We start from the raw sequence: 27,660 nt of genomic DNA on the forward strand, positions 1-27,660 counted from the left end.
ACATTAAATTAAGTTCAGCTTTCCTGACAAATCACTTGGAAGAAAACCTGACAGCTCTTGCCGCTTCTATTTAATGCTAATATGTTGAACTGTTTTGTATAGAAAGCATGATAGTTTGCATCCTCGTGTCTGCATTTAAGGGTGGACTCCATTCTCTCTCCATTTCCGATGTAACAGTAGCAGTTATAACAATCCGTAATAGTAAATATTTAAACAACCTCAGTACCTCAGCCCACCATTAGACCTACTGTAGCATTTTTTTTTTGCCGAGAAATGGCTGTAATTGAACAGTGCTGTTGTAAGGAAGGCAAGATAAGCTTCTCAATAGCAGTTTTGTGTTTTGCCTTGAAACTTAGAAACTTTTTGTCTAATTACAGGCTTGTCTGTGTTTAGAAATCTTTCAATGATGCGTGAGGTTGCGGAAATGGCACCGTTAGCACCTAGGAGAAAATATTTCATGCATTATGACTATTTTTTAAGAACAGACAAGAAATAAACATTTTCTTCAGAGTGAGCTCAGACCAAAATAATACTGAACTTACAACAACGCCAGCGACCTCATATGTTGCTGTATTTCACACTGATTCTTAAATTCTTTGTTAGGATCCTAAAGTATGACATGCTGGGTAACGAGCAGCGTGCAGTTCCATGCAGCACATTTCTCAGGCATCCCTTCGGTTTTCCGAAAGAAGAGCTGACTGAGCTCTCGTGGGAGATGTGCAGCTGCGATGATGAAGTACCTTGGGACCAGCCAAGCCATCCTGACCTGGAAAACCACGGTTACCAGGGGCACCCTGTTAACAAGGAGGGGAGAGGGCTTCAGGGCAAGGGCAACTCCAGGCGAGGACAGAACACCACTCGGAATTGTTGTTATTTAATTATAATACGGCAATAGCGCATCATCCATCACTCATCCTCAGCACACAGGCTGAGGTTTCATGTCTAATAAATTTATTAAAACTTGGTAAGATCCAGTTGGACCAAAAAAAAGCCCCCAAAAGTCTGAGCTGTTATAAAATCTCTCGTCTACCGCATGTGGAATTCAAGGTAGACTTGAACTGCACTGACGGTATATGTGTCATACTACCAAATAAACTATGCAGATCTTATTAACCTTTATAGTCACTGGCATTTCTTTTAATCCATATCCAGGAGTCAAAGACCAAGAGTCAAACGACCACCTGTTGCCTTATTTAACACCAAACGATTATAAATACACACAAACACACAAACCAATAGCATCGTTTCATCAATCAGAATGAAGCACTTATGCTTCAAAACACCTGTCTAATACAGGAGTCATTCAGCACATTTGATTGGTCTTCATTTCGTCTTTTAAACAAGAGTAAAGCTGGCATCCTTGCCATACCTATAAAAGTACATTTTCCAAATTAACAGTCTCCTGGAAGAAGGACACTTCTGCTTATCTGCATTTTAGACATGGCTGTGTTCCCTGAGGACATAAGACAGCCAGTCTGGTTCAGGTACTCACTCTCTCTCCAGGGGGTCCAAGTGGTCCGGCAGCTCCAGGTTCTCCTCTGGATCCTCTCTTTCCCTCCTCTCCAGCTGGGCCAGGGGCACCTTGAAGACCTGCAGGACCCTGAAAAGGGAAATCGTGCAAACATCTTAGTACTCCTTCAGCACATATGTATTTGTTTACTATGGGAAACCTGGGCTTTGGGGAGCTTTTCATGGTAAATCCAAGAAACCAGAGCTTTAATTAGTATAATGCAGTTCTTTTTGAACAATAATATTACCATTAACTGCAATCAACCTACGGAAAAAAATGCAAATCTGGATCACAAAATTATGGGAAATCATAGACAATACAGTAGCTTCTACATAAATTCTAACAAAAAAATACCCTGAGTCATGATAAATACATACCACCCCCTGGTGGTCACAGTGCGACCCGATAACAGAGTGAATTTTCTCTGGGTTTAATCTCCCCACAAAATTAATGCATTAGAGGATTATCTGTGAGCCTTGAATTTTCAAAACTTAGATAATTAATGTACTTGGACTAATGTGTTTCATGGAGTGCTCAGATAAAGCTATGCGTTAAGGGGTAATTTTGCCAATAAATAAACTACTTATGGATTTTAACACTGTACATAAAATTGTGCAGTGATGTTCTGTATGATGCAGTGAAGAAAAATAATCTGCTAAATTACAGAACTTTTGGCAACAAGAAATACAAAAAAAAGTTACAAATTTCTTTAGTCTAAATAGGTAATAGCTAAGAAAAAGGCCAAATATACAAAAGAGTAACTCTTAACTATCATAAAACACTTTAAATAACCTATTTCGTGGTTTTTAGCAGTGGCTACTATAGGGCTAAGAAGCAAAACTATCCCACAAGGAAACAGATTTAGCTAAATTCGGGGGCTAATTTTAGCCTCCACTTGGTGGTTCATCGGTAGAAATTGCTGGTACGCAGCCAACTCCACATTTAGCTTGCAGTTGTTCCACTCTCAGTCGAGCACTGCACAAACACGACCTCCATACTGTCGGAAGGGATAAAAAAAATTCTGTATCTTCAAAGCTGAAGATGATGATGGTGAGGATAGCTCAGTGGCTATGGATTATTTGCTTAGCATCATTATAATGATCAAGAAGTATCTTGCCACCATCATCTCTGTGACTTGATCCATTCAAAAAATTCTCAAGCTGATCCTGTTTGCTTTCTTTGTGCTTCCTAATAATACTCTGACTCAGCACCTTCCTGCTTGTAAAGCCAGTGTGTCAAGTGGGCGGTGCCCATGTTTGTAAATAATGGAAGGAAACACAGGACTTACACGGCATTCCTGATCAATTTCTGAATGACTTTGGAATGTAAAACTAATCACATCTGCAGTATATTGTATAATGCAGCGTGTGCTCTGTTAGAATGATATTAGCCCACTGCTCTCAATAATTTCAGCAGATAACAAACCATTCTTAAATTCTGCAAACACAGTCCAAATTTATAACAAAAAAGTTGAATAACACAAAGAAATAACCTAAAAATATGCATAGATTGGCCATGGTTTGATTTCAAGATAATATGGGAAAAGTGGAATGAACTGGAGAGGATGGGATTGATAGGTTACTCACGAACTCTCCCTTTGGACCAGCTTCACCCTTGAATCCGGGAATACCAGCATCACCCTGAGAGAAATGGGCAGTGAGACAGTCAAGAAATTAATAATAAATAATACAGACGATACTGCATAAAGTAATCTAACATAGCATGATATGCAATCAGTTAATTTCATGCATTTTTCTATCAGTTAAACTATAATCTGTACTCATGTATCAGACAGTGGATAAGTAACGCAGCTTCACCAACGAATGAAATTTCCAGTCATCACACTATAACCACATTGTGTATCAGCTGGATTTGTGATGTTTGCTTTAATAAACAGCTCCCTCCCTGTTTTTTTTCTTATTTCCAGCTGTGCTTCCCATGAAAAAATAAATAACGACTGTGCAAAAGCCTTAGGCAGTCAAAGAAAATGTTGATGGTTCTTTATCTGGATGATAATAATAATAATAATATAATATTTACACCAACATGAAGGTCATTTTAGCATCATCTTGTCTGACTGCCTAAGACGTACTATATGTCTTTGTGAAATTCTCAAATTACCAGTTAATTGAAACACAGAACAGACAACACACCAAACGCTAAACTTCCCATTTGAAATAATATGAAATTAACTGAAGTTCCCCGTCAGAGACACGAAAATGACAATAATTATTGCTGAAAATGGCAGGAAAGCAGCTGCAAAGGTTTACAGGAGACGAAGGTGGAGTGAGTGGAGCCTTGAGGACGTCCGGTTCTGCCTGTGTGACGTACCGACTGTCCTTTGGGCCCCAGTGGTCCTGTCGCTCCCTGAGGCCCTGGGGGCCCACGGGGGCCTGGGAAGCCTGGAGCACCTGCAATACCAGGGGCACCCTGTAGGGGAGACAGGAACCACAGTATAATCACCTTCCGCTCTGATCAAACCTACTATGATGTTCATTAGTGACAATCAACAAAATCCCACTTTTCTCTGCTTGATACTAGAAGCCAACCTAATGAATTATTCATTAAGGTAAATATACATTACGGCGGCATGGTGGTGCAGTGGTTAGCACTGTTGCCTCACACCTCTGGGACCCGGGTTCGAGTCTCCGCCTGGGTCACATGTGTGTGGTGTTTGCATGTTCTCCCCGTGTCGTCGTGGGGTTTCCTCCGGGTACTCCAGTTTCCCCCCACAGTCCAAAGACATGCTGAGGCTAATTGAAGTTGCTAAATGGCCCGTAGGTGTGCATGTGTGATTGAATGGTGTGTGAGTGTGCCCTGCGATGGGCTGGCCCCCCCATCCTGGGTTGTTCCCTGCCTCCTGCCCATTGCTTCTGGATAGGCTCCGGATCCCCCGCGACCCAGTAGGATAAGCGGTTTGGAAAATGGATGGATGGATGGATGGATGGAATATACATTACACGACAGTCATGCAGGCCCATTATTGGCAGCTGCGAGTTTCATCTGACTGGTTCCCTCTCTACACCATGTGAGGAACATGATTGGTGCAGCAGAGATCGTACTGAACGACTTTGAATTTTAGGCATCATGCAATACAGGGACAGGGATGCAGAAATAAAAAAATGACCCAACTCTGTGAAAAATTAACGTGAAACTCCATTATCCTGATGATCACAGCCTGGGCACCTCTATAGTGACTCGGTCATTCTGAGCTGTTTTTAACACTGGAAATGAAAACGAGGTGCATTTAATCCTCACTGCGGTTCCTGCAGACTCATCATGCAGTCGACTCTAAAGTGACTTTGGCATAGCGTCAGTACAGCCATGTGTTACTGTGTCGAAAGGATTATCTTCTGTTTGAAGAAATAATTAAATAACGGCACATTATAATTAGGTAATGATAAAAAACCTGAATCCATTAGAGCTGTATTGTATTCTGCGACAATAGGAATTTAAAATTTTTCCCTCTACTGAGAACTGCGGGTTTATGTCTGGGATCAAAGGGTTAGTGGCAGGTTTCTTTCATGCATTTTTAATATAATTTTAGGTATTTCGCTTAATTTTTCTAGTCGCAAGCTTAATTACCTAATTGATTACTGACCCTGAAATATAGTCTCTCAGAGAAATGTTTCGGCTTAACTTGGCTTCCTAACTGATGGGCAGTTTGTGACTGCGGAAGGCACTTCAGTGTGGACGTCTAGGTGACAAAGCTTTGGGTTCAGGAGCCTCTAAATGACATGGGAGCGGCATCACAGCTGCACGCTGGACCAGTCGTTTGTTTGGCTCATTTTGTTTCAAGGTCTCATCACTGATTGCAAAAAACAAACAAACATCACCCTGACTTTGAAATACCCTTGTTTTGGTTTTATGTTTTTGTTTTGGTTTTTATGATTTGCCTGCCGATCGCAGACCAGATTTCAGATGAAAGGCGATTTCAGCCAGACAAAAGCAAAACACTGTCTGCATCCCCGTTTAGCCCCTAAGCAAATCTGTTAAACAAACTCCCAGCCACGTTCTTTACCTCAGTATAGCCTCAACGCTTGAGTAGGTCATAAGCTGCCAGCAGACAACACTGCTGACCATTGCAGGAAGAATTAAGTAGCTACAGTATATCAACACAAGATCAATCCATACATCTGTGCATCCAGGGCAGGGGGAGCAGACCCTACAAACCCTACAGGTCTGATCCTAGGTACCGGAGGGCACTGGGCAAAGGGACCAGCCTGGATGCAATGGCAGATTATCGCAGGACAGACACATCTACTCACAATCACACATTAAAGGCAATTACAGGCCTAAGAGCCCATCTTTTCCCTACAACCCACACAACATGAGGAGAACATGCAAACTGCACACAAACAGAGGATTTGCCCCCCCCCCCCCCCCCCCCCCCCCCTCCTACGCTCAAACCCGGTTGTGTGAGGCAACAGCGCAACTGAGGAAACAGGGTCACTTATGCACAATACTTAAGTATAAGCACATATATAGGCTGAAGACAAAGGAAGAGGTTAATTAATGTACTTACAGAAGATCCTTTGGCACCAGGGATGCCGTCGGTACCTGGGTTACCCTGTAGGGAGGTGGGAAAAGGGGGATATTAGTTACAAACACAACAAGAGTTATTTCTCATGCTCAGTTTCCACCCCGCATGAAACCGTGTGTATTTCAATGAGTGACATTTAAATCTGTGCTTGTTTCTTAACCTGTATCATGAAGATCAATATGAGAGAGCTGTAGCTCTGTCTGTGAAAACAGGAGGGGTTCTGGTCTATAGCCACGGCTATTTGGGGACTCTGTGCTAGACGGTCAGAACCCGCGGCCCGTTCCGCCGTTCCCCGGAGGCACTCACGGAGGTGCCAGATGGGCCGGGTGCTCCCGGGGTTCCAGACTCGCCACGAGGCCCCTGGGCACCCTCAGGTCCGCGGGCTCCAGTGGGCCCGGCTTCTCCCTGTTGTGGGGGGTGGGGGGGGAGTGGGACAGATGGACATCAGCGAGAGGCTCCTTATTGTAGAGCCAGATTCTTGGGAATGGCAGGAACCAAAACAATCCCGACTTCCCTCACAGCTTCTACACTAACATGCTGTCAGTGAACAGAAGATATGCGATTATTTATCCTGTGGTTAACTAGGCTATGTGTTTTATTTTTTATGAATATGCCCGAAACTGTATAAATCCACATTAAAACCTGATTATATTAATATACCTTCTTATATATACACCTTTAACGTTAAACTTGTCATTATTCTATTGCATGTAATTGAGCGACTTAATAAAATTAAATAAGACAAGATGACGTTTATTTTAGGTTATGTCTTATAAATGCTTCAAGAAAATTCAAGCATTGATTGGGCATCAAACCCACCAGCAACTGCCAGTACTCAAAGCTACTCATGCAAATACTCCAGCTGACTGACCACACCCACTGCAGTCATCGACCAATGGGAGATCACTAATAACATACGCAACGACATTTCAAAGCTGCCCAGAGCAATGATACTGTGTAAGTTCACTGAGTTTGCTAAATCCCAGACACGGCCACAAAGCTTGCACTTTCTTTTCTTTAACAAAAAGAGGAAGCAGTAACAGAGTGGAAAGGAGAGAAGATCTCATTTTGCTCTGATCAGAGGGATTCTCAAAGTTAGCCTTAACCCTGACTAGTTGCTGTGGCAACAGCTTAACATTTAAGTCTTGAGGGGACAACCGGGCTTACGAAGAAGCAAAAGTTGTGCTGTGAAATGGGGGCGCATCGCAGGAATTAAACACAAAACTCTTCCCTGTGATAGACGTACTTTCAGCTCTGCACACACAGGCTCGCACACACACATGTGCGTCTGCCAACACACTTGGATTGTTCTTTTAAAAAAGATTACTGACCCAGGAGGAGAGAGATTGTGCAAAGCTGTGCTAGGCTCATTCCCTCTGCAGCCCTAAATATTTTCCCTGTCTCTGGGAGGATATACAGACTCCAACTACAAGGGCAGCGTGGAAACTGGTCTGTCTGTCTATTAATGACTCAGAGTAGATCAGACCTAAACAAGCAGAGGACAGGAAAAAAAACCCTGAAAATCCCATAAATCACAGGGAATTACATAGAAGTACTGAACTCTCAATCAGTATCAATACTCCCTTGCTAGCGGTTTCTTTCAGTCTTAAAAACTTTCTTTAGAAGTGTGTGAATTTAACTCAGGAGGTTACAAAACCTACTTACAGACAAGGATACACACGTGGCTAGCTCTGAACTTTCCCCTTTTTCCTGAGCAGTTTTTTGTTCACTGTAGATGAAACGAAGAACTGGGCATTTGTTTGGAATAATCCCGGCCTAGCAAACCTCCAGGGGTTTAGTCTGTTAATTTGCCCTCTGACATGAACAGATCGGAAAAAAAAGTACGCAAAAATGAAAAAAGCTGAGATGGCGGAAATGAGAGCGATTGAGAAGAGAGAGGGATGGAGATTTAACAGACCTTAGAACCAGGGGATCCGGGGAATCCGGGAGCTCCAGAGGGTCCGACCGGCCCCTAACGGAGAGAGGGAGAGAAACGATGCAATCTTACGAATTCCGCTGCTAATCCCACTCTTTCCATAATGCCCTGAAGCTCTCGATTTGCAACAAAACGTTGACGTGACTGAAGGCAGTACTTACAGAGGGCCCGGCAGGTCCTGGTAAACCATCGTTTCCTCGAGCGCCCTGTTAATGAGAGAGGGGCGGCTTACAGTTAGTCACGTTACAGCCATCCATCTTTGCTAACCGTTTACTCGGCACAGGGCCGCGGGTCACATTAAATGGCAATGATTTCATGGTGACAGATCCACGGTGCTCAGGCCTACTCCGGGGATCATGGGTAACACCAGCTAACGTCACGCTGAATCACTTTAATGGCGCACGCAGCGAGACAGGCCACATCGTGCTCCCGGCAATCTACTCGTGATGAAACCTCCTCAGTGGGGAAAACGTAACTAGCGTGACAACGAAAACGATAGTGGACGCCGGGCATGTTTGCCGTAGCGGGCCTCTTGTCTGGGTTTCCGACACAGAAAGCAGAGTCCTTTAGTGGTGGGGGGGGGGGGGGGGGGGGAGCCTCTGTGTGTAGTTTGGCCGAGTGTTTGTCCAATTACGGATCCATCACTCAGCGCTTATGCCACAATCATGCAGGCGCCACTTGGCTGTCTCACATCAGGGATTTCTCCACAAACGGCACCATTTTCTATCATAATTAAGGCTTAAATATTCTCAATGAGTAGAATGGAGGCTAATTAAAGCAGGCAAACTGTTTTTGACAGCGAATTAAGAGAGACGGCGCCCCATTCTGGTAAGGAGCGGAGGTGTGCCTCGATAAGGGAGCTGTGTGTTGGCAAGCATTCAGTAAAAGGAGTTTTATGGGCATCCCACGTTTGACATTAATATTTGGGGTAATACGTTCCTATTACGGTGACATCACCATGGAAACAGCATGACCTAACGCATTAGTGAAGTCAGTTGGGTAATACAATTGGACCAGAGCCCCGGCAGCCAATGGGCAACGGCAGAGACCCAGTACTTAGGGTCTGATGGGTAGGACGACATAAGCAAGGAATCGGGGGGTGAGACAGCACTCACAGCAGCTCCCGGAGGTCCAGGACGGCCCCTCTCGCCAGGCAGGCCACGAGGACCCTAAAGAGAGACGAAAAATAAGCAGATGAAGGTCAGATAATGAGCGTTGCCGCGGTTCAGCACTGCTGATGACAGTTCATGGCAATGTGACTGGAGTGTGTCAGTCTGCAGGGTGTCAGTCTGCAGTGTGTCAGTCTGCAGTGTGTCAGTCTGCAGTGTGTCAGTCTGCAGTGTGTCAGTCTGCAGTGTGTACGTCTGCAGTGTGTACGTCTGCAGTGTGTACGTCTGCAGTGTGTACGTCTGCAGTGTGTCAGACTGCAGTGTGTGTCAGGCAGTCCCTGGGTTAAGAACGTATATTTTAGAGACAGCTCATACCTACACTGCCATAAAGCCCAGTATTATAAACATTTCAGTTTAATACAGTGGTTTGCGATAAGAAAAGCACACACTACTTTGTGATGCTCATGAAAACATTATGCAGCTTCACTGGTTCACTGGAGGTACAGTACAGTACCTCATGTAGTTACATATAACATAACTATTATTATTATTACTGTATTATTATTGTTCCGACTTACTTACAAGTTCGACTTAAAGACAGACTTAGGGAATGGATCCCGTTCGTCACCTGGGGACTGCCTGCCTGGGAGGTGCGCTCCCATGTGAATGCTGGTTCCCCATCCGTTCTAATGCAGTGGAACCCCTCCCTGACTCACCATAGGTCCAGGTGCTCCGTTCTCACCGGGGGATCCTCCCTCCCCCTGGAGGAAGGAGCAGCAGTGTCAGTTTATGTTTAAGGAGGATGGAAGGACATAGGCATCTGAAACGCAACGAGAAGGAAGGCAAGGAGGAGGGAAGTGCGGGAAGAGGGGAAGGGAATCAGCAGTAGAGAGTCATAGAGCCAAGAGCCTGACAGAATAAAAGAGGAAGGAGGAAGTGATGGGAATGGAGAGATGGAGGAGGAGAAAGTGAGGAAGATGCACGAAAGCAGAAGAAGTGATGAGAATGAGAGATGAGGAAGAGAAAGTTATGGAGATGTATGGCAGTACAGGAAGTGATGCAGATGGAGTGATGGAGGAATAGGAAGTGACAGAGATGTACAAAAGTAGAGGAAGTCACGGGAAATAAAAATGATGAAGGGAAAGTTATGGAGACACACGACAGTAAAGGAATTGATGCGGATATGGAGGAAGACTAAGGGTGAAAGGTCTACGAAAGTAGAGGAAGGGATGGGAATGAGAGATGGAATAGAAGGATGAGAGACGGAAAGAGAGAGAGAGAAAGTGACAGAGCTAGAAAGAAGAGGATGCTCAGACAAGAATGTATCAGAGATGATGTGAACAATACAGAGCATAAAAAATATAGGAAATTACAGGAAAATGCACAGCTGGCGGGTCGTACCTTTGCTCCTACAGCACCTCCCTCTCCTTTGGCCCCATCCAGGCCTGGGTAACCCTGCCAGGGCGATTAATTCACAAATTACTCCTCACGCTGTCGCTTGGGCTACCAGAATTAGCCTGGTCTGATATATCGGCCAGTTAGAGAAAATCCTTGTGAACAAGCAAATGATTTTTGAATATACTCTACTAAAAAGGTGACAGATGGCAGAAAAGTGCTTATATCCGCAACTCTGTGATGAACACTGAAGTTAAGTGACGACATAAGCGTTACGCAAATGAGACTGCATGAAAGTTCACCACCGAAACTCACTCTATGCCCTTTGATTCCAGGCAGGCCAGGAGTTCCTGGGAATCCGCGAGCTCCCTGTAGGAGAAAGAAACTCATTTCATGTAAGAAATTTCTTCCCATTGTTGCAAGTTATATGGCCTAATAAAAACCACGATAAGGTCTCTCTTCATAGGTAAAATCTTTTTGAAAGTTTAAAAGAAGCTATTTTAATATTAGCAAGAATATAAAATGTATTTTTGACATTACAGCTACTCACAAAGACATTTGTTTCTTTAAAGTCAATTTTCAGTGCTAATATATCTATATACAATAGCATTGTATTGTTTCATATTCGCATTAGGGTTTGAGGGGAGGTAGTCGCTCCCTGTCAGAGCCCCTGTCTTTATGTGGTTAAACTTCTGCACTTCTGCTGTCTGCGGTTCGCCTCACGGCACCTGGGGTCCCGAGGGTCCACGCTCCCCAGACTTCCCTGGCTTGCCAGCTTCACCCTGTGGAATTAGCAACGGATTAATGGATGGACTGCTAGAAGTATTAGGAGCCCAGAGAATAAGTGTAGTAAATGTCAAGTTCATTAAAACAAACAAATTAAACGAAATATGCTGGCATTAAAGACTAACAAACAAGGCTGCAGAAAAATATTATAATCCCTCTGATTTACATAATAAGTTCTACGTGCATCACCCCCTAGCAGACCTACATATTTTTTCATTAACCTGCCGTCTAGTCTGTATAAACTACGGTTATGAAAAAAAAAACTGCACAACCCAGACATGACTTAAAGCACTTGGTACTATTCTGGGAGAAGGTCTCATTCATTATGACCTACGGGACTAATGTGACAACTGGCTGATGGGATACCCGATTTCGTTAACATATTTATCACAGCTCAGGCTTTGTCCATTCTTAATACTTCAAACACATACGTGTTGAAAAATACCACATGGGTCACACAGAGCAGAGCAGAGCCTGAGGGTGTTCAATCTACAGCTCGGGAAAAAATTAAGAGACCACAGCTACATTTTCAGCTTCGCTCATTTCTCAATTTTTGGGTATACGATTGTTTAAAATACACATTTTTTTTTTTGCCTGGCTCTTCTCTGCTTCTCACTGATGAACTGGGCAAGGTGACGGCCATCTCTGGAGTCAGAAAGTGGCTTCTGCCCTCCGCCTGGCTGGTTTTTGGTTATTGGCAGTGTCTCCTGCCTCACCTTGTTCTTGTGTACTGCTGTCTTAGATACTTAAAGCCTGGAAGCAGCCTGCTGTGCAGTGTAGTCTTCTGCCAGCAGAACCAGGATTAAACCAGGATTTAACCATACAGTTTAATATGTAAGTATATATATATATATATCCGCCAGCATGGTGGTGCAGTGGTTAGCACTGTTGCCTCACACCTCTGGGACTATATATATATATATATATATGTGTGTGTATTCGTCTCTTAATTTTTTCCTAAGCTGTATATTTGACACAAATGTATTTATGCAAATTTCAAAAATGAAAATCAGACATGGTGTTGGCAGTGAAACATTAAAAACATTAAAAACCAGACTTCAGCTCATGTGGCACCTTTATCTCTACGATGCTGATTACAATGGATGACAAATTGAAAGAGCGTTGAAAACACCGGGGGTATAAAAGCGCCCTCTAGTGTTCAGACATGATGTCGGCAGGAGCGGACATGTGGTTACGGCGATGGGCAACCGCGATCCCATTACGTTTCTAGGGAAACATCGGGGACTGTGGCAGCTACACCCAATGGGGTGGTGTGAGCCTTCGGATGGTGACAGCAGTAAAGGCACGGTTGTGGATGGCGGGGGACAGTAATAGCTGGTGTTTAAGGTAACGGTGTTAAGCAGCTGAATGCAAAAAACAGCGATTTTAATCTAGACAACAACCGGAATGAAACTGAACTAGGAGGGCAGCACTGACTGCTTGGGGGGGGCAGACTATTGCTCCTCTGTGTGTTTTTCATCGCTGTTGTGTTGCTTATAATAAATGTAAGAAAATTAACGTGGACAAAGCTGGGGAAGATTTAGGCACAGGAAGTAATACTTACATCTTCACCAGGCTTCCCAGAAGGCCCGGGGGGGCCACGTGGACCCAAGGGGCCCTATTATGAAAAAAAAGACAAAAGGCAAACATTTTTGCTTCTAAATACTAAGAGAAAAAAATACACTAAGCATAAATATGCCACTTGGCAGATACTTCCTGTACACAGCTAGATATACCAATCAAACCACCGATCAAAACCAGAAGCTACCAATCAAACCAGAAACTATCAATCAAACCACGAATCATAACCAGAGGCTACCAATCAAACCACCAATCAAATACTGAGTATGTGCTACATTACAGGAGGAAAGAAATATGTTCTTTTATATATACAGTCTTATGCTGAGTTACACCTGATCGAGTCGTATCCAACTGCAGTTACATCCAAGGTCAATACATAATATACACTGGAGGAGAGACGCCTGACAGTGGATGTGGTAGGACATTAGCGTATGGTGACAGGTAAGGGAGAATATTGATATACGCCCAAATTGGCTTGCATCTGGTTGTAATCACACTTATTATTTTTTGAATTGATCATTTTCTAGAGCCGTCAGCTACCATTTTGCTAGCCCAGAATGCACCTGTTTTTATTGAAGAGAATAGGAGAAACCAGCTTCCGGAGAAGGTGCAAGGTTTAGAAACGGACAAGGTCAGCAGCCATGCTGTGGGGTTGTGGGGCACGCATGCTTTGACGTCAGGGGTAGTGTTTCTCGGCCAAAAGCATTCCTGACTTGTTTTTAATTTCAGGTAATTATGCATTAGATGAAGGGCCGGGGTCTGAGGTTAACGGTGCTGGTGATCTGCTCAGGCCTGGCGTCAGACTCTCTGTGCCCAGCTGGAGAGGATTAACACAGCGGATGCGACAGTGGGTGCGTGGATGGGATGGGGATGACGCCTTGAAGCACGTACACTTCCTCCAGGTTCTCCGGGCTCGCCGGGGTTGCCTTGGAAACCTTGTGGACCCTGGGAAGCAGGAGATGAGACAGTGAGCGGCGTCACTCTGAAACAGTACGAGTAACTGAAGCTAGCTGTCAGTCCCTGAAGCTCGTTAATCAAGCACATCTTGATCGTGTCACAGATATGACGAGTTTCCTTTTCACGAATTGATATTTGAACCGTATCATGAACGTAATAATGAGCAAACGTGCATTCAAAGTTACATACACCGCAACATGAAAAACTATATAATCATAAGTTTGCAAAAGAATAGATATGTGAAAAAAATATATAAAAATATAATGCAAAAACACAATTTCCCCCATGGTAACAATCCACTAAAAGTATTACTTGCTTGAACATCAAGTTCCAACATGCCCGCCCAGGAGTGTCTGCCCCCCTAATTGTCTTAAACCCAAAAGCTAAAAGGGTTTCAGGAGGACCAAAGGGCATTTTGAGTGGGACGGGAACTGTCGAGTCTTAAGAAAGTTACCTGTCAGGTGTTCCATACCACTCCCCCCCACCAAAAAAAAAAGAAAATTACCCCCACAGCACTTCAGTTGAAAGATTAAACGTTTAATGTCTGCTTCCTCCAGAAAGTTGCAAACAATGTCTTTTTAACTTTCATCTGGCTGCTAACCCCGGCCTTTGGATAAATCAGGAAGATTATGCAGGAGCTCCTTGAAATCACCAACATATCATCTCTAAGTCACTTAGTATTTTCCCAACACTGCTCAAACTACATGTAAACAGTGAGTTTTTTGAGCATGTTAATTTTGGAGGATTACTTGACAGAAAGTTATTTTAACTGAAAAGGAGAAACTGCGTAAATCTCTCTCTCTCTCTGGAAACTGCATCCGTATCTCTCGTCGTGTTTGTTTTTTTTTCTCAGGAATCTACCCATGATTATTGATAACTTGCACTTCTGATGCTGCGGTACTTACGGGGGCACCAGGTTGGCCAGGTGGTCCTCTTGGACCCATAGGGCCCTGGAGGGAGAAAAGAGATAAGAGGGAGAAAGAGAGAGAGAGAGAGAGAGAGAGAGCATGAGATCGTCAGAAGACAAATACGCACCATCACATTTCCTACTGCAGAGAGGTACTCCAGAACATCAGCAGATGAACGGATACGCAGTTCGTGGATGTTTCCCCTTAATTCAGGCTGGAACTGGTTACGGGAGAGGGGGGGGGGGTCTAACACAGGGGCAGCATTCTTCATGCCCTCCACTCTTCTGCCTTCTGCCGCACGTGTTTAATCAAGTTGCTTTACCCCCATTTTTTTACCCCCAGGGCTGCAGAAGGCTGCGCAGCCTTTCTGTCAGATGCATAAATCACTGGACATTCCTCGCTCGCAGTCAGATGCTGCCACGCCCCAAATGGTTGCCCGCCAGCTGTGCTCAAAATTCAAAGGGGGGGGGGGGGGAGTTTTGTTCCCCTCCTGCTTGAATTTTAAAGCATACAGAAACAGACTCCAGCTGGACCCGTGTGGAAATTACAAATCCACCTAGTTACCCCCACAAGGGCTAAAGTGGGCTGCAAGGGGGGGGGGAAGGCTTAATTTACAGGTCATCTGCCTTTTAACACCCATATTTGGATGCCTTGATGAAAATCAAAAACCGCCCAGCTTTTTATTCACAATCTTCTGAATCGGTGCAGAGGAAATTATCAAAACACTAATGTAGCTGGAACTTCCTGGCGTAGAAACTGAACCGATTCCTCACTCCTACAATCAGTGTGATTTGATGCAACCATCAAGATCGTATGATTTTGTAACATCCACTATACCTTCATCGTTAATACAGGCACTCCACTGTCTATGGCAAAAAACAAGCACTTCTTCTCAAATACTCAAATATGTAACTCCGCATGCTAATGGCATTTCAAAGTATTCGAAATATTTGCCAAAGAAAACGCCCAGATCACGGGCCCGGAACAGAGCGGCGGCAGCTTCATGCGCTGGTGGGGATGAGAGGAAATGAAAGGCAGCATTTGGCTGTAATCAGCGAGCGGCTGAGCTGGGAAGGCCTCGCCGTGAATGGGGCTCTGTGCAGACAGGTTGAGGTGTCTGCGTGCATCGTGCTGCACTCATTCCAGTGAAAGCCCCCAGTGTGCAGGGCAGTGGGCTGCAGTGGGCAGTCGCGAAAGGGCTCTTCAGGCTAAGAAGCTCCCACAGTGACTCTTTCTGTTTCATTCCACCACATTTGGATGCTGCCAAGTCAAACCTTCAGGGTCACGATGGTCGACTCCCTCACTACAGCATGAAACAGGGCTCTTTTCACGACTTGTATCGATTCCAAAACTGCAGATCAGGATGCATAAAGAAAAGTGCTTGCTGGGTTACCTCTCAGCTTTGTAAATACCAGGGATGCTTGCTGGTCTTTCCTCATTTATGTTTTTTTTTTTTCTTAAAGTAAACAAAGCTTTTCATAAACTTGCACCAGTGGGCCAACTCCCTTTCATCACAATGAATTATTCTGGGGTAGCAAGCCAGAAGCTGTAGTTCCTCCTCCTGCCCACAAGATGGCAGCAGCCAGGGACGTGGTGGCTGATTTTCGACAATATTTCTCTTTGCATATCTCAGAGTTCTGTTGCCTGCCTTAATCGGCCATCTTCCCAAATGTGCACTGTTTGCTGTCTTTACCATCGGTCCTTGCATCACACCCATCTGAGCACCTCCGGACTTCTCGTCGAATCCGCCCGCCATCTGGGCCGCAAAGTTCTGCCGTGAGAGGAAATAGAGAATGGTGCCATGTCACAGTGCAGGGGTCCAGAAACGCCTACAGCTACCCATGCTTGTGCAACATACTCTACAAAAAGTGCAATCTTCGGAAACGGGACCAGTTGCACATTAAGTTAGCGTCATTGCTACACATTGCAATACATGAATGCTTTCTGAAGTGGGATTGAGAAAGTGTGTAAAATCCTATCTGCCCAAAACCTAAAAGGTAAATAAATCCAAATAACAAACTGTCCTCTAAAGTAATCTAAATGTAGTGAGGCATTTCTACTTGGTCACCATGGTTTTATAATATATGCCTTTGAACAGGGGACTTGAAAAAGACCAAAAGGCCATGGAATTGCACATTTATCTTTCCTTTATAAAGCCCTCTTTTGTCTTGAAATCCCCCCTCAGCTGTTCCCTATCAGCCTTTGGGCTGTTCGTTCTCATGACAGGATTGGCCAGACCACTCCCCTCATTTCTCCATTTGGGATCCTTCTCTTCTTTCATCATGGTTTCATCACCTGCCTAATTCCCGCTCTCCTTTTCATTCCCCTCATGAGTGAGCTGTCTGTTAAGCTACCACCATGCCATTTAGATGTGTGCGTTCTCGACATTGTGGCCCATTTCGTGTCGTATGTTAACCCCGACAGTGACGTCACTCAGACTGGCCTCCTTTGGTGCCTGTTGTGCTAACACTCACTCCGCCAAGGCCAGGAGGTCCATTGGGCCCAGGAGGTCCGGGAGGACCTGGGTTTCCAGGAGTACCAGGCTCACCATCTCTACCACGAGGGCCAGGGGATCCCTACGGTGGGGGGGGGGGGGTAGAAAAGATCCAGAAGGTTATAGAAGAAAAGCCCATCTCCTGTACACTTGTTGTGGCAGGACGTGCTTCCAGGTGCATATTTACCAACAATAACCATTTACATGCAGCTATGAAAAAGTAATCAGGCAATCAAGTGAATTTCAGAAGTCCGTAAATTTAACCAAACAAATCAAAACAGTGGCCAATCAGGACTACAGCTGTGTAACGTAATAAAGATTAAAAGTCTAATAATCTAAGTAATCTAAGTAATCTAGGTAATCTAAGGACACTTTACCATGACCAGCAGCTGTGTTTCTTATTACCTCTCAGACATTTGTAAGAGAACAGAAAACTTCACTGTATTAGTAAACCCTAATGATATATGAGTGTCAGACTTGTTCAGTATTTCCTCATTGCATATTCCTCAGGAAATTAAATGTATTGGAATGTTGCAGGAATCATCATCATCATCATCATTATTATTGTTGTTGTTCTTGCTATTATTCTCATTGGTCGTGTTATTGTCAGACAGTATCATTCCAATATCAATAGAAATCAGTCCAATAACAGGAACCTAGACTTATGTATAATGAAAATAAACATTTGCTTTAATGAACATGGGACAGCAACATATTAAGAAGTAAAGACCGACATCATTCAACTACAAACATGCTCTTTGAAGTCTTTCTGCGACAAAAGATACAAGCTAACCCCAAATCAATCAGATAATAAATTACCACCAAGATGAGCATGTCCACTGATGTGCAAGATCACTTGGGCACATCAAAAGATACGGGTCTCCTCTGAGACGTATAGTACGGCTTCGCTTTTACGAGTTACATGATTGCTCAGAAATGCAGCGTTCTGTGCTTCCGAACCGGAAGACTATGCTGCTGCCGTGGGTGCTCAAGACAAGTTACCCATGTGGGATAAAAAAAAAAAACGGAACTCAAAATTATTATAAACATCACGGACTTTCCCCTCAGGGCAAGGCAAAATGTGGAGAGCATACGAGCAAACATTAACGTGTCCTGACTTCCGTCCAGCTTTTACAAAACGACAAAAATAAAACTGCTTGCGTTTGCAAAGACAAAGGTTCATAAAACGGGAGCATATAACAAAAGCTTAATAAATACTGTCCACGGCATTAAGGCATTCTAATAAATCCGTGTGTTCTTTGTGGGATCTGTTTACACTGTGGGAACTGTTTGTGGAAACCATAAATTTAATCGAGGTAATTTAAGGGAAGGGTGAATTCAATCAAAGGTAAGTGCCAGCCAAAATCAGGCTAGATCAATATGGAGAAAGTACTCTATAAAAACGGCAGGGAAATAGTTTCTGGCAAACCTACCTTCTCGCCCTTATCCCCCCTTTGACCACGTGGTCCCTGCTCTCCTGGGGGGCCCTGGGAGGATAAAGAAACACCGGTGAGCGACCAGCTGAACGGCCGCAGGGGGCCCTGGGGGGGAAGTGGTCTTCGGAGCTGAGGCTGCTGCAGCATCTGCTTACCATTGGTCCTTGTGGTCCTCTTGGTCCTACGACCTGAAATGCAAGAAAAGAATCAAAGTGTTTCTGTCCCCCTGTGGTGCCAAAGTTGTGGCCGTTAATTAAATCAGCAGCATTAATTCGCTGATGACATTTTGCGAGGTTAGGGGGTGGTAGTGGTGGTGGTGGGGGGGCTATTTGCATTTTTTAAAAATGCAGGATCCTCAGTCAGACCATCAGAATCGCAAGCTCCTCTCGCCCCGACTCATTAAGGCGTGCTTTGGTCGCGTTTAATTCGCAACGCAGCGTAAACCTATTAAAACGGAGCACTGGGTCAGGCGGCGATTTCCAGGAGCGAAATAAACGAGGAACGGAGGCTTAAGGAGAAACAAAGTAGCTAATAAAGGTCAGCAGTTATTTAGATTAAAATGAGAAACCTAAAGAGCGACTCACTGTGGGTGAAAACGTGATAAGTTGTGCTTTTTGAAAGATGGAGGTAAATGGTTTCCATGTGTTTCAAGGGCACCCGACCCAGGAGCTAATTCAGAAGGCAGGCGGCCATGTTGTGATTGGCAACCTGCCTCCCCCCATTCACCCCCCCCACCTCAATGTAGACAACCAAGCCAGTCTCACTGCAAAAACCCTCACAGTCTCCAGCCTCCGCCCCCAACCCCCCCCCCCCGAAATCCAAAAACTACATATTTCCACCTCATGGGAAAAATATTCCACAATCAGCAGTTGTACTGTTCTGTCATGTCACTTTCAGGATGTTTGGAAAGGGCCAGATCTGAATCTCTGATTACGCTGCTTAATATGCACTGGGCAGACAAAGCCGGAGGGCACCACACCTGCTGTTCCGAAATCACCACAATAAACACAGATTTGGATCACGGTGCGAACTTACATCTGTAATATCTCCTGGTTCTCCCTTCTGCCCCTGTAAGGGAGGAAAAAAAAAAAACGTTATATGTTTGCATTAGTACCACCATGAAAATAAGCGGATTTGGAGCCCATTCTGGTACTTATTTTAAACAGAAGATCCATCTACGTGAGTTTGACAAGCCACGCAAATGCAGCAGAGAATATCAGGCACCGAGATATTGAGTAAACACTCCAGGACAGAATTATGAAACGAGAAATATATACAGCAGTCAGGAATGGCGACAGAAAAGCAATAACTGATTAAACAAACCTGGATTGCATAAACGGAGAAGCACCCTTTGTTTTAAACCACATTAAAAGTCTGAACTCCGTGGATATATCAGACCGAGAAGCTGTGGCCACACATTTAGTAAAAGCTGCTTGACACTCGTATGACTCCCTCCGGGCCAGACAAATTTGATTTATTCAAAACCATTCTTATTATGACAGTCTTTTTGCTTCACTGCCTCGGAGTCTCCTTGTTCTGATGTTTATAGGGCACCGAGCACCAATTAACATGACCGATGCAATGTGGGTCAAATCCGAAAGCGAAAATCTGCTTTAATTCACACATGACAAGTGAATTATTTTATACAACCTGGGGCATATTTTGGGCGGAGTCTTCAAAAAAAAAATAGCCCTGTACAGATTCATGACGCAAAAATGATGACGCGTCAAATTAGCAAAAAGAAAACTATACTAATAGTTTGTGTTTAAAAATCAGTATTTAAGGTTTCAGAATAGCATTGAAAATGGACCCTATTTAAAAGGGAGGTACAAAGGCACGCAATGAAATGGAATGAGTAGTTTAACCTTTTGTGTCCTTAAGTTCACTGTCTTTTCCATCATTTGTCACTAATCTTATCGACATCAGAGACTGTTAATCTTTATTTATCCATCTGCCTGTTTCTCTGAATTGTGTCTTTACCGTTCTGAGCTACATTTCAATATATAATAAATTATAGCAAACTTGTCTCAAAATAAATTGTAACAGAATTTCCTCCAAATATTATGTTCTCCTTCTACCCCAAAAAGAGTCTTAAAACATTTAAAAAGCAAGTAAAATCAATTTCTCTCTCTTTATAAATGTACCGGCACATAAGAAAATGCAATGATGACGCATCAAAAGTCAGACTTTCGCATATCTGGCGCCAGATTTCACAAGCAGAGTGTTTTTCTTCATTATTCACATGTGAAACTGATTAAATTAAAGGCCACACATGACGGCGACAGAAGGGTTCTCACCTTGGCGCCAACCGGCCCTATTGGGTCAGAAGGAGGAAAGAACATTGATTAATAGACAGGTGAAAGCAGCACAAAACACTTTTTATAGGCTGTCAGAGGAAAAAAACAGGCACACAAAAAGCTAAATCTGCAAGGAGCTCATAAAAAAAAATACCAATTGACAAACAGAGTTTATTGTCAGTGTACTACACTGAATTTTTGGCAAGAGCCCATTGGGTGACACGAAGTGTCAGTTTAAGCTCCATCTTGGAATTCATTGGCTGGACAGCAAGCAGGCAGGCGGGGCAATAGCGAAGGAAATGCTAGAGGAGGGAGGGATTGTCACACGTGGTCTGTGTCAGGCCAGGTGTGTGTGAGTCAGAGTCGTGATGCATTAGGGTTTAACAAGACAAATAAACAGCATTGTGTGGCCAGGTATAGCACAAAGGGGAAGGAAAGGGGAAAAGTGCAGGTATCTCACACAGGAGAACATCTTCACAGCATTTTTAACTATTAAGCCTTTTAATAAATGCATTGTTATTGTAAATTTCTTTTCATTTCTGCTGAAACTTTTCCTGCACCAGACAATGTAGAGATTTGTGTAAAAAAACGAGGTTTGTGGGAAGAGATGAGTTTAGTATTATGCTGACATTGTATGTCACGGTGCCTGAAAAGGTTCCCATTGAAAGGACACTTCCAATTTCATAGATGCTGCTCGATGCAGGGAAATGTCACTTGTGTTTTCCAAGGTGCGGTTCCTGCTGCCAGACATCTGACCCATATTTGGGATTCCTTTTCGCTTCAGAGCGAAAAGTGGCTGAGGAAAAGCGTACATCGTCAGCTCAGACTCTGAAGGTGAAACAGTGAAACGCATCTTATTAAGCTCCGGGAATGATCTCCAGCCGCCAAATGCTAATTTCTCTACACTTTTTTTCTGTCTGAAATCAGACAGGGGGGTTTCGGTCTAGAGACTTCAGCGGTAAAATTGGGCCTCGTCTCTCTCTTAAAGTATTTCCGTAATGATTCTCACATGTGCCTATGATGCTGGGAGTATATCAATATCCACGCAAGATGAGGTTATGGTGAGTTAAGACTGAAGTTTTGTTAAACCACATTCAAAGGGGACAATGTAACATTTCCACGAAAAGGATAAAATTAGAAGTGTCCTTTTTTATCAGATTGTGGTGAAAAGCAGCAACCAAGACCTCTGGTACAAAGCAAACGGGGCACGTCAATAAATGCCGGTTGTTTTGCTATTATTGTCATAATGCCGGTGCTGTTTTTCACCACAAAACTAGAAGCAGTGAAAAATAAAATAGAAAGTAATTTATTTATAAAAATTGGATAAATAAATTACGACCACTGGGGGCGATCGGGCCAGCCGGACAGATGGGGCAACACTCTCCGAATGGGATCTCGGGGTTGCGGCAGTCTTTTAGCTCCTCGCAGACGATTTCGTCACAGAGAACGGTCCCGGAGTCGCACACGCAGATGCGACACGGCTCCGACTTCCACACGTCCTTGTCCATGTACCGCTGGCCGTCATGCACGCAGGCTGTGCGGCGGCACACGGACCGCAAAGGGGAGGAAGTAAAGCGGCAGGGAGAGACAAGGGGTCAAGGATAACGAGCATTCACGTGGCATCGAACTGCATCAGCCTCAAAACAAATACATATAAAAAGTAATAATCAATAAAAGTACAATATGAAATTAAAATACTTAATAATTTATAGCATTACATGTCAAATAATATTAAAATTAGGTGCCCGCCCAACACAATTCAAAATGGGAAAATAAGAGAGCGCTTTGCGCAAGTTCTGCCTGCAACGCCAAGGAAGTGCCACTTGGGGGCAGTGTAGCTTTTAGAAAGAGCCGCCTGAATAACTACCTGAGAAATGCGTTTCACATGGATTTAAAGCCGCCAAGGGCAATAGGGATAAACATCACTAGCAAATTCCTGCTAGGGAATTATGGTAAGATTTCCAGTGCATGGTCGCAGACTTTCGCCATAAAAGCGTTCTCCATTCTACCGTGTTAGAATTACGTTTAGTTTTAAAACAAGTAAATTGGCCGTTTTGTAATTGGGACTATTTAAAGAGGTAAATATACCGTGAAGCGCACTTCTCTAAGAGCCTAAAATAACTAAACTGCTCTTTTATTTCTGTACTTGGCGAATTTATGTTGAGGTACAATAATGGCAGTTATGGCAATGGAGACTACAGACAGTGTTTTAGGTAAATTCTTATTATTACAATGGGAAAACTGCCTCCCATAGCCTGGTTCCCTTTATAACTGACTCAAGGTGTCTGAAGTACAAATGGCAACAACTGCATGCACTTTTGGAAGGTCTGTAATACAGTTAAGAATGTGTAAACTAGGCCTACACTCATTAAACTTCTAACATTGCCATTCCCCGATATTTCACGTTAACTCCTCTGCTTTAATGTTATTTTAAAAGCATATATCATATAGTCATTAGTAATTGATCAATATCATTGGCAATATTTTATGTCACAGTATATATGAAACAGTAGGACCCATATTCTCCATTCTCTTTCTAATTTACATCAGCTGACAATAACTAGTTAACAATAATATGCGTGAGCGGAGGAGAAGCGACACGTGCAGTAGATCTGATTATCCTCGAGGTCTGGTCAGCTCTGGGTAACCCAGCGGACCTCAGAAGTTATGAATGAGGTCTTTCTTAAAGAGACAGAGCATCCAATTCACACGGTCTTGGCTTATACAAACAAGGGGAAATTCGCACCACCAACCGCCCCCCCCCATCCCGCCCCACTGCAGTCCTTCTGGAACCCACACCTCCGTCAGACACCAGTCCAAACATGTCAAAGAATGGAGAATGGTCAGCATTCATACTCTATCTATCTATCTATCTATCTATCTATCTATCTATCTATCTATCTATCTATCTATCTATCTATCTATCTATCTCATCAAAATGAAGCCTTAATAGTTTCACTGTACTTAACCTGAAACTTACGGTAGCAATTAACACCCGTATCCACCAATGAAGGACATGCCGGCAGTCCATTTTCAAAATAAAGTGACCCCCCCCTGCACTAAGCATTCCACAGTCTGACTTGACTTCCACATTTTTTATTAGAGCACAGGGGGAACACAGCAAATTGAATACAGGTGTTGGGATATCTACACTGAGGTTGCTTTCCGATTAGCTCCTGGTCAGCATTAAACATTACACACATCTCGCGTCCCTCCTTAAATGCATATACATCCTCGGTGTCACTCTTAATTATATACCCCCTTTGCGGCGACCCTCCCGCGCGATAAGGCTTGATCGATGCCAGCAGCTTAAAGATGCCCTTTGAGCCTCTGCAATCGCGAGGCTTTGCCAAGCCAAATAGCTGCCTTCTAGGTTCTTAAACTCAGCTCCTCTTTAAAATATTTTTCGCCAGTAGCTTTCAGGAAAGAGCGACTTACATTATGTCCAGGAGCCTCTGCATTTCAAGAGTGTAACCTGAACCCCCGTGTTGTTTTTTCTTTTCATTTTTCCTCACTTTCCCATTTCTTTTTCAACTCCCTACACTCAGACTCTCCTTCAAAATTTAATTTAGTAACCAACCGAAGACGGACTCATTATACATAAAAGAATAGACTTTTTAATAACAAAACTCTATCTTATGCTTTATTTTCCATTCAATTTCTTGATAGACAATCTTTTTCTTCCTCCAGTGACTTTCACAGCCTCTGGGTAATCTAAAACACAGATGGAAACACTAAAATTATATGGAACACTCATCCTGGCTGCATTCCACGAGTACATACTTATTTTCTCTCTTTAAGACCGATACTGTATACATGAAATATCTTTAAATATTCGTACTCAGTTAGTGAGTAACATAAGCAATTAAAAATTATTTTAAAAAAACACCATAGGGCATGAAGACGAGTATATTTTTTGGGGTAAAGCACTAGAAATGCAGATTTTTTTAGAATAATCCGAATCAAATCATTATAGCTGTACGGATTTTTTTCTTTAACAAGTCCGGATTCGTCTCGATGCCCCATGACAGTGGAATGTCGACGCTTTTTTCCCATTTAAAGGCCCTTAAGCACGGAGAGCTTTCATTTCTAAGTCTACTTTTACCAAGTGACGTGAAATACGTAGTCGGTGAAAACGCGTTCAGAAATGTTTCCGAAGTGCCCGCAGGTGTCCGGCGCTCCGTGTGGGATGGGGGGTTGGGAGAATTTGGTAGCATAGTTTACAAAAAAAACCTTCATCTTGCAATTAATTTATGTCGTGAGGACCATCTGAACCATCTCTTTCAAACCATCGAAACCCACTCTCTGAAAAATCAAATTAAGAGCAAATATAAGTTAAAATTTACTTCTTATGAAATACTTTTTAAATGTAATACTCCTCAGTTTAACGGGAAGCGTCTTTCAATATGTAAACACAAAGCACAGTGGTAATACAATCACTTAAAACTCAAATATTTCTGCGAACTACACATTTTTAAGTACTTAGGATAATCGTTTTAACAAACCCACGCTGGAACTGGATTCTGGTGCAATATGTCCAGAAGAAAACGTTACGCCTGAAAGGATACGTATTTTAAAAACGTTGTATCTCTTATTCATTGCAGTACTTCAAACAACTCAAAATTTCGAGATGCAAAAAGTTCAAAAGCATTAAGAAAATCTTGGCATATTGGAGTTTCCAATTTCCTCAGATAACCTCTCGGTAGATTTTAAACACCGAAGGGTATTTGCGCACCAATCAATATTAATGATGAGAGCCGATTTGTGCAACGTTTAATACTAGTCGACCCAAGAAACGCAGTCAATAGAATATTGGACAATATGCTTAATTCATGTGCGTATTCTACAGAATCAAACAATAATCATAAAAATTTAAACAAAGTAAAATATATTCACAATTCCTTTTTACTTGTACAACCCAGAAATAGATGTCAGCACAACGTTTGGAAATAAAAGAAAAGTTGCAACTTACTGTCATCCTCGTTTTGACATCTAACCACGGCTAACAGGCAGGCTTGAATTGCTACGAGCAGCAGTACAGTCCTCATATCCACAAAGCTGATCATGTCTAAATTTCAGACATGCAGGGCCTTTGGGTAAGAAAAGGTAGATGGGACGAGTGGAGCAGCGCAGCGCCCGCTTCCTTAGTGTGCGCGATCCCAGTGACCCAACCGAACCATGCAGTCAACCTCCCAGAAGCGACGAGGAATCCAGCGCCAGGCCCCAGCAGAACTTCAGTACCGACTGCTCCGGGCCGGCCGCCGAAGTTTTATGTCCATTCTGCCTTCAATGGATCTTCGTATATTCCCAAATACCAGTCCAACCCCTACCCCCTGTCAAGATGAAACCTGAACCCCGTCGCCCTCCCATTTCATCTCCCGAGTCCCATTCTCCCAGACCCCTCCTTCCATGCGCTACTGAAAAGAGGTACCCAGAAAAGTTTTTTCCCCCCTACTCGTCCCCCCGCCTTCTGTCGCTCTATGCTCCTCTCCCTCCTGTTCGCAGCAAACCATACAAAGCGGGACCTTCAACCTTTTCTTAAAATACATTGAAGCAATTGTCATCGGTTGTGTATTTTTATAATTAAGAATAAATGTTTTTTTTTTTATCACACAATCGTAGTTATTAATCGTTATGTTAATGAACTGAGTCGGAGACGGTACACCGACTAGTAACTACATCAGTAAGTTTGAGACCTGATATAAACGCGTCTAACAAACTCGGATGATGTTTTACTAATAATAATTTTCTAAGTTCATATTCGTGACGTGTCATCCATGCACACTGACTTCTTAACTTCAGAAGTAAGGATGACTTCATGTGCAGATTTAATGGTTTTAATGATTATAGCACATAGATAAACTTCGTATTTCATTACTGATACCTCGAGATAGCTTAATGAGAAAAAACTTGTATGTATGGTGATGGAGATCTGGATTGGGCTACAAAAGAAGACGTATTGGATCATCGGATTTTGAGGACAGAACGTGATTAAAATACTGGACGTCTGTTAATATTCATACTTCGCATTTTGATGAAGTTTGCCGGACTCTTGAGATTAGTTTTGGCGATTGGTTACATGCATCAAAAGCTGCACGCATGGATCTAGCTGCGTTTTCAAGAAAAGGGCGAGAAATTACTTGAAGCGTTTGGGCTGTGCATGCTGAAACGGAGCATACAGAGCAGTGGATCAAACTGCGAATAACTGAGGCGATCAAGAGGCAAAATGAACCGAAGGTGACTTTTCCTGCGGGCTCTTCGATGGAAATGGGCGCTGACTGTCAGATGATACGATTAAAGCGGAGACCTAAATGAAGAACCTGTATAAACGTTTTTTGAACTTTTTTTTTGTCAGGAATCATATAGTTTTATACTTAAAATTACAACTGTTGGTTAATATTCTTTTAAACCCATCAATGATCGTAAACCGTTATACTTAACAAGTACCGTAAGAACCACTTTAGTGTAATCCTACCGAATAAATGAATAAATCCAGTGTTGGAGACATCATTTTATTATATAATTAGTAAGTGAATGAATGCAGTGTATAAATACATATACGGTGAACTTCCAGGCCTTTTGAAAGTCTTTCATGGTGAGAAGATCCAACATTCTGTGAGATGCTTTTTTCTTCTTCTCCTTCAGTACAATCGCTCATTACTTCACGTGTCATACCTCATGTCTCTTCTGCCGGAGCTTTTCATTGGT

At 43.2% G+C, this 27,660-nt stretch overlaps 1 protein-coding gene across 2 annotated transcripts in view; it reads right to left on the bottom strand.

Annotated features, from left to right (window-relative positions):
* col2a1b (collagen, type II, alpha 1b) overlaps positions 1-26,292 on the bottom strand; it is a 47,490-nt gene extending 21,198 nt beyond the window's left edge. Inside the window, exons 1-24 of one of the 2 annotated variants that reach the window (XM_049022948.1) lie at positions 25,925-26,292; positions 22,292-22,486; positions 20,953-20,969; positions 19,691-19,723; positions 18,811-18,843; positions 18,653-18,706; positions 17,200-17,301; positions 16,419-16,496; positions 14,723-14,767; positions 13,752-13,805; positions 12,844-12,897; positions 11,222-11,275; positions 10,809-10,862; positions 10,500-10,553; positions 9,815-9,859; positions 9,105-9,158; positions 8,151-8,195; positions 7,972-8,025; positions 6,360-6,458; positions 6,036-6,080; positions 3,842-3,940; positions 3,097-3,150; positions 1,493-1,600; positions 741-794 (exon numbers count right to left, since the gene is read on the bottom strand). In XM_049022948.1, the coding sequence (XP_048878905.1) occupies positions 741-794; positions 1,493-1,600; positions 3,097-3,150; positions 3,842-3,940; positions 6,036-6,080; positions 6,360-6,458; positions 7,972-8,025; positions 8,151-8,195; positions 9,105-9,158; positions 9,815-9,859; positions 10,500-10,553; positions 10,809-10,862; positions 11,222-11,275; positions 12,844-12,897; positions 13,752-13,805; positions 14,723-14,767; positions 16,419-16,496; positions 17,200-17,301; positions 18,653-18,706; positions 18,811-18,843; positions 19,691-19,723; positions 20,953-20,969; positions 22,292-22,486; positions 25,925-26,018 (1,578 nt within the window). In that variant the 5' untranslated portion in view covers positions 26,019-26,292. Of the gene's footprint in view, positions 1-740; positions 795-1,492; positions 1,601-3,096; positions 3,151-3,841; positions 3,941-6,035; positions 6,081-6,359; positions 6,459-7,971; positions 8,026-8,150; positions 8,196-9,104; positions 9,159-9,814; positions 9,860-10,499; positions 10,554-10,808; positions 10,863-11,221; positions 11,276-12,843; positions 12,898-13,751; positions 13,806-14,722; positions 14,768-16,418; positions 16,497-17,199; positions 17,302-18,652; positions 18,707-18,810; positions 18,844-19,690; positions 19,724-20,952; positions 20,970-22,288; positions 22,487-25,924 lie in introns of both variants that reach the window. The other variant, XM_049022947.1, reaches the window with a different exon arrangement.
* Between the last annotated feature and the right edge of the window lie 1,368 nt (positions 26,293-27,660).

This window comes from Brienomyrus brachyistius, chromosome 8, assembly GCF_023856365.1.
Source record: "Brienomyrus brachyistius isolate T26 chromosome 8, BBRACH_0.4, whole genome shotgun sequence".
Taxonomy (NCBI): domain Eukaryota; kingdom Metazoa; phylum Chordata; class Actinopteri; order Osteoglossiformes; family Mormyridae; genus Brienomyrus; species Brienomyrus brachyistius.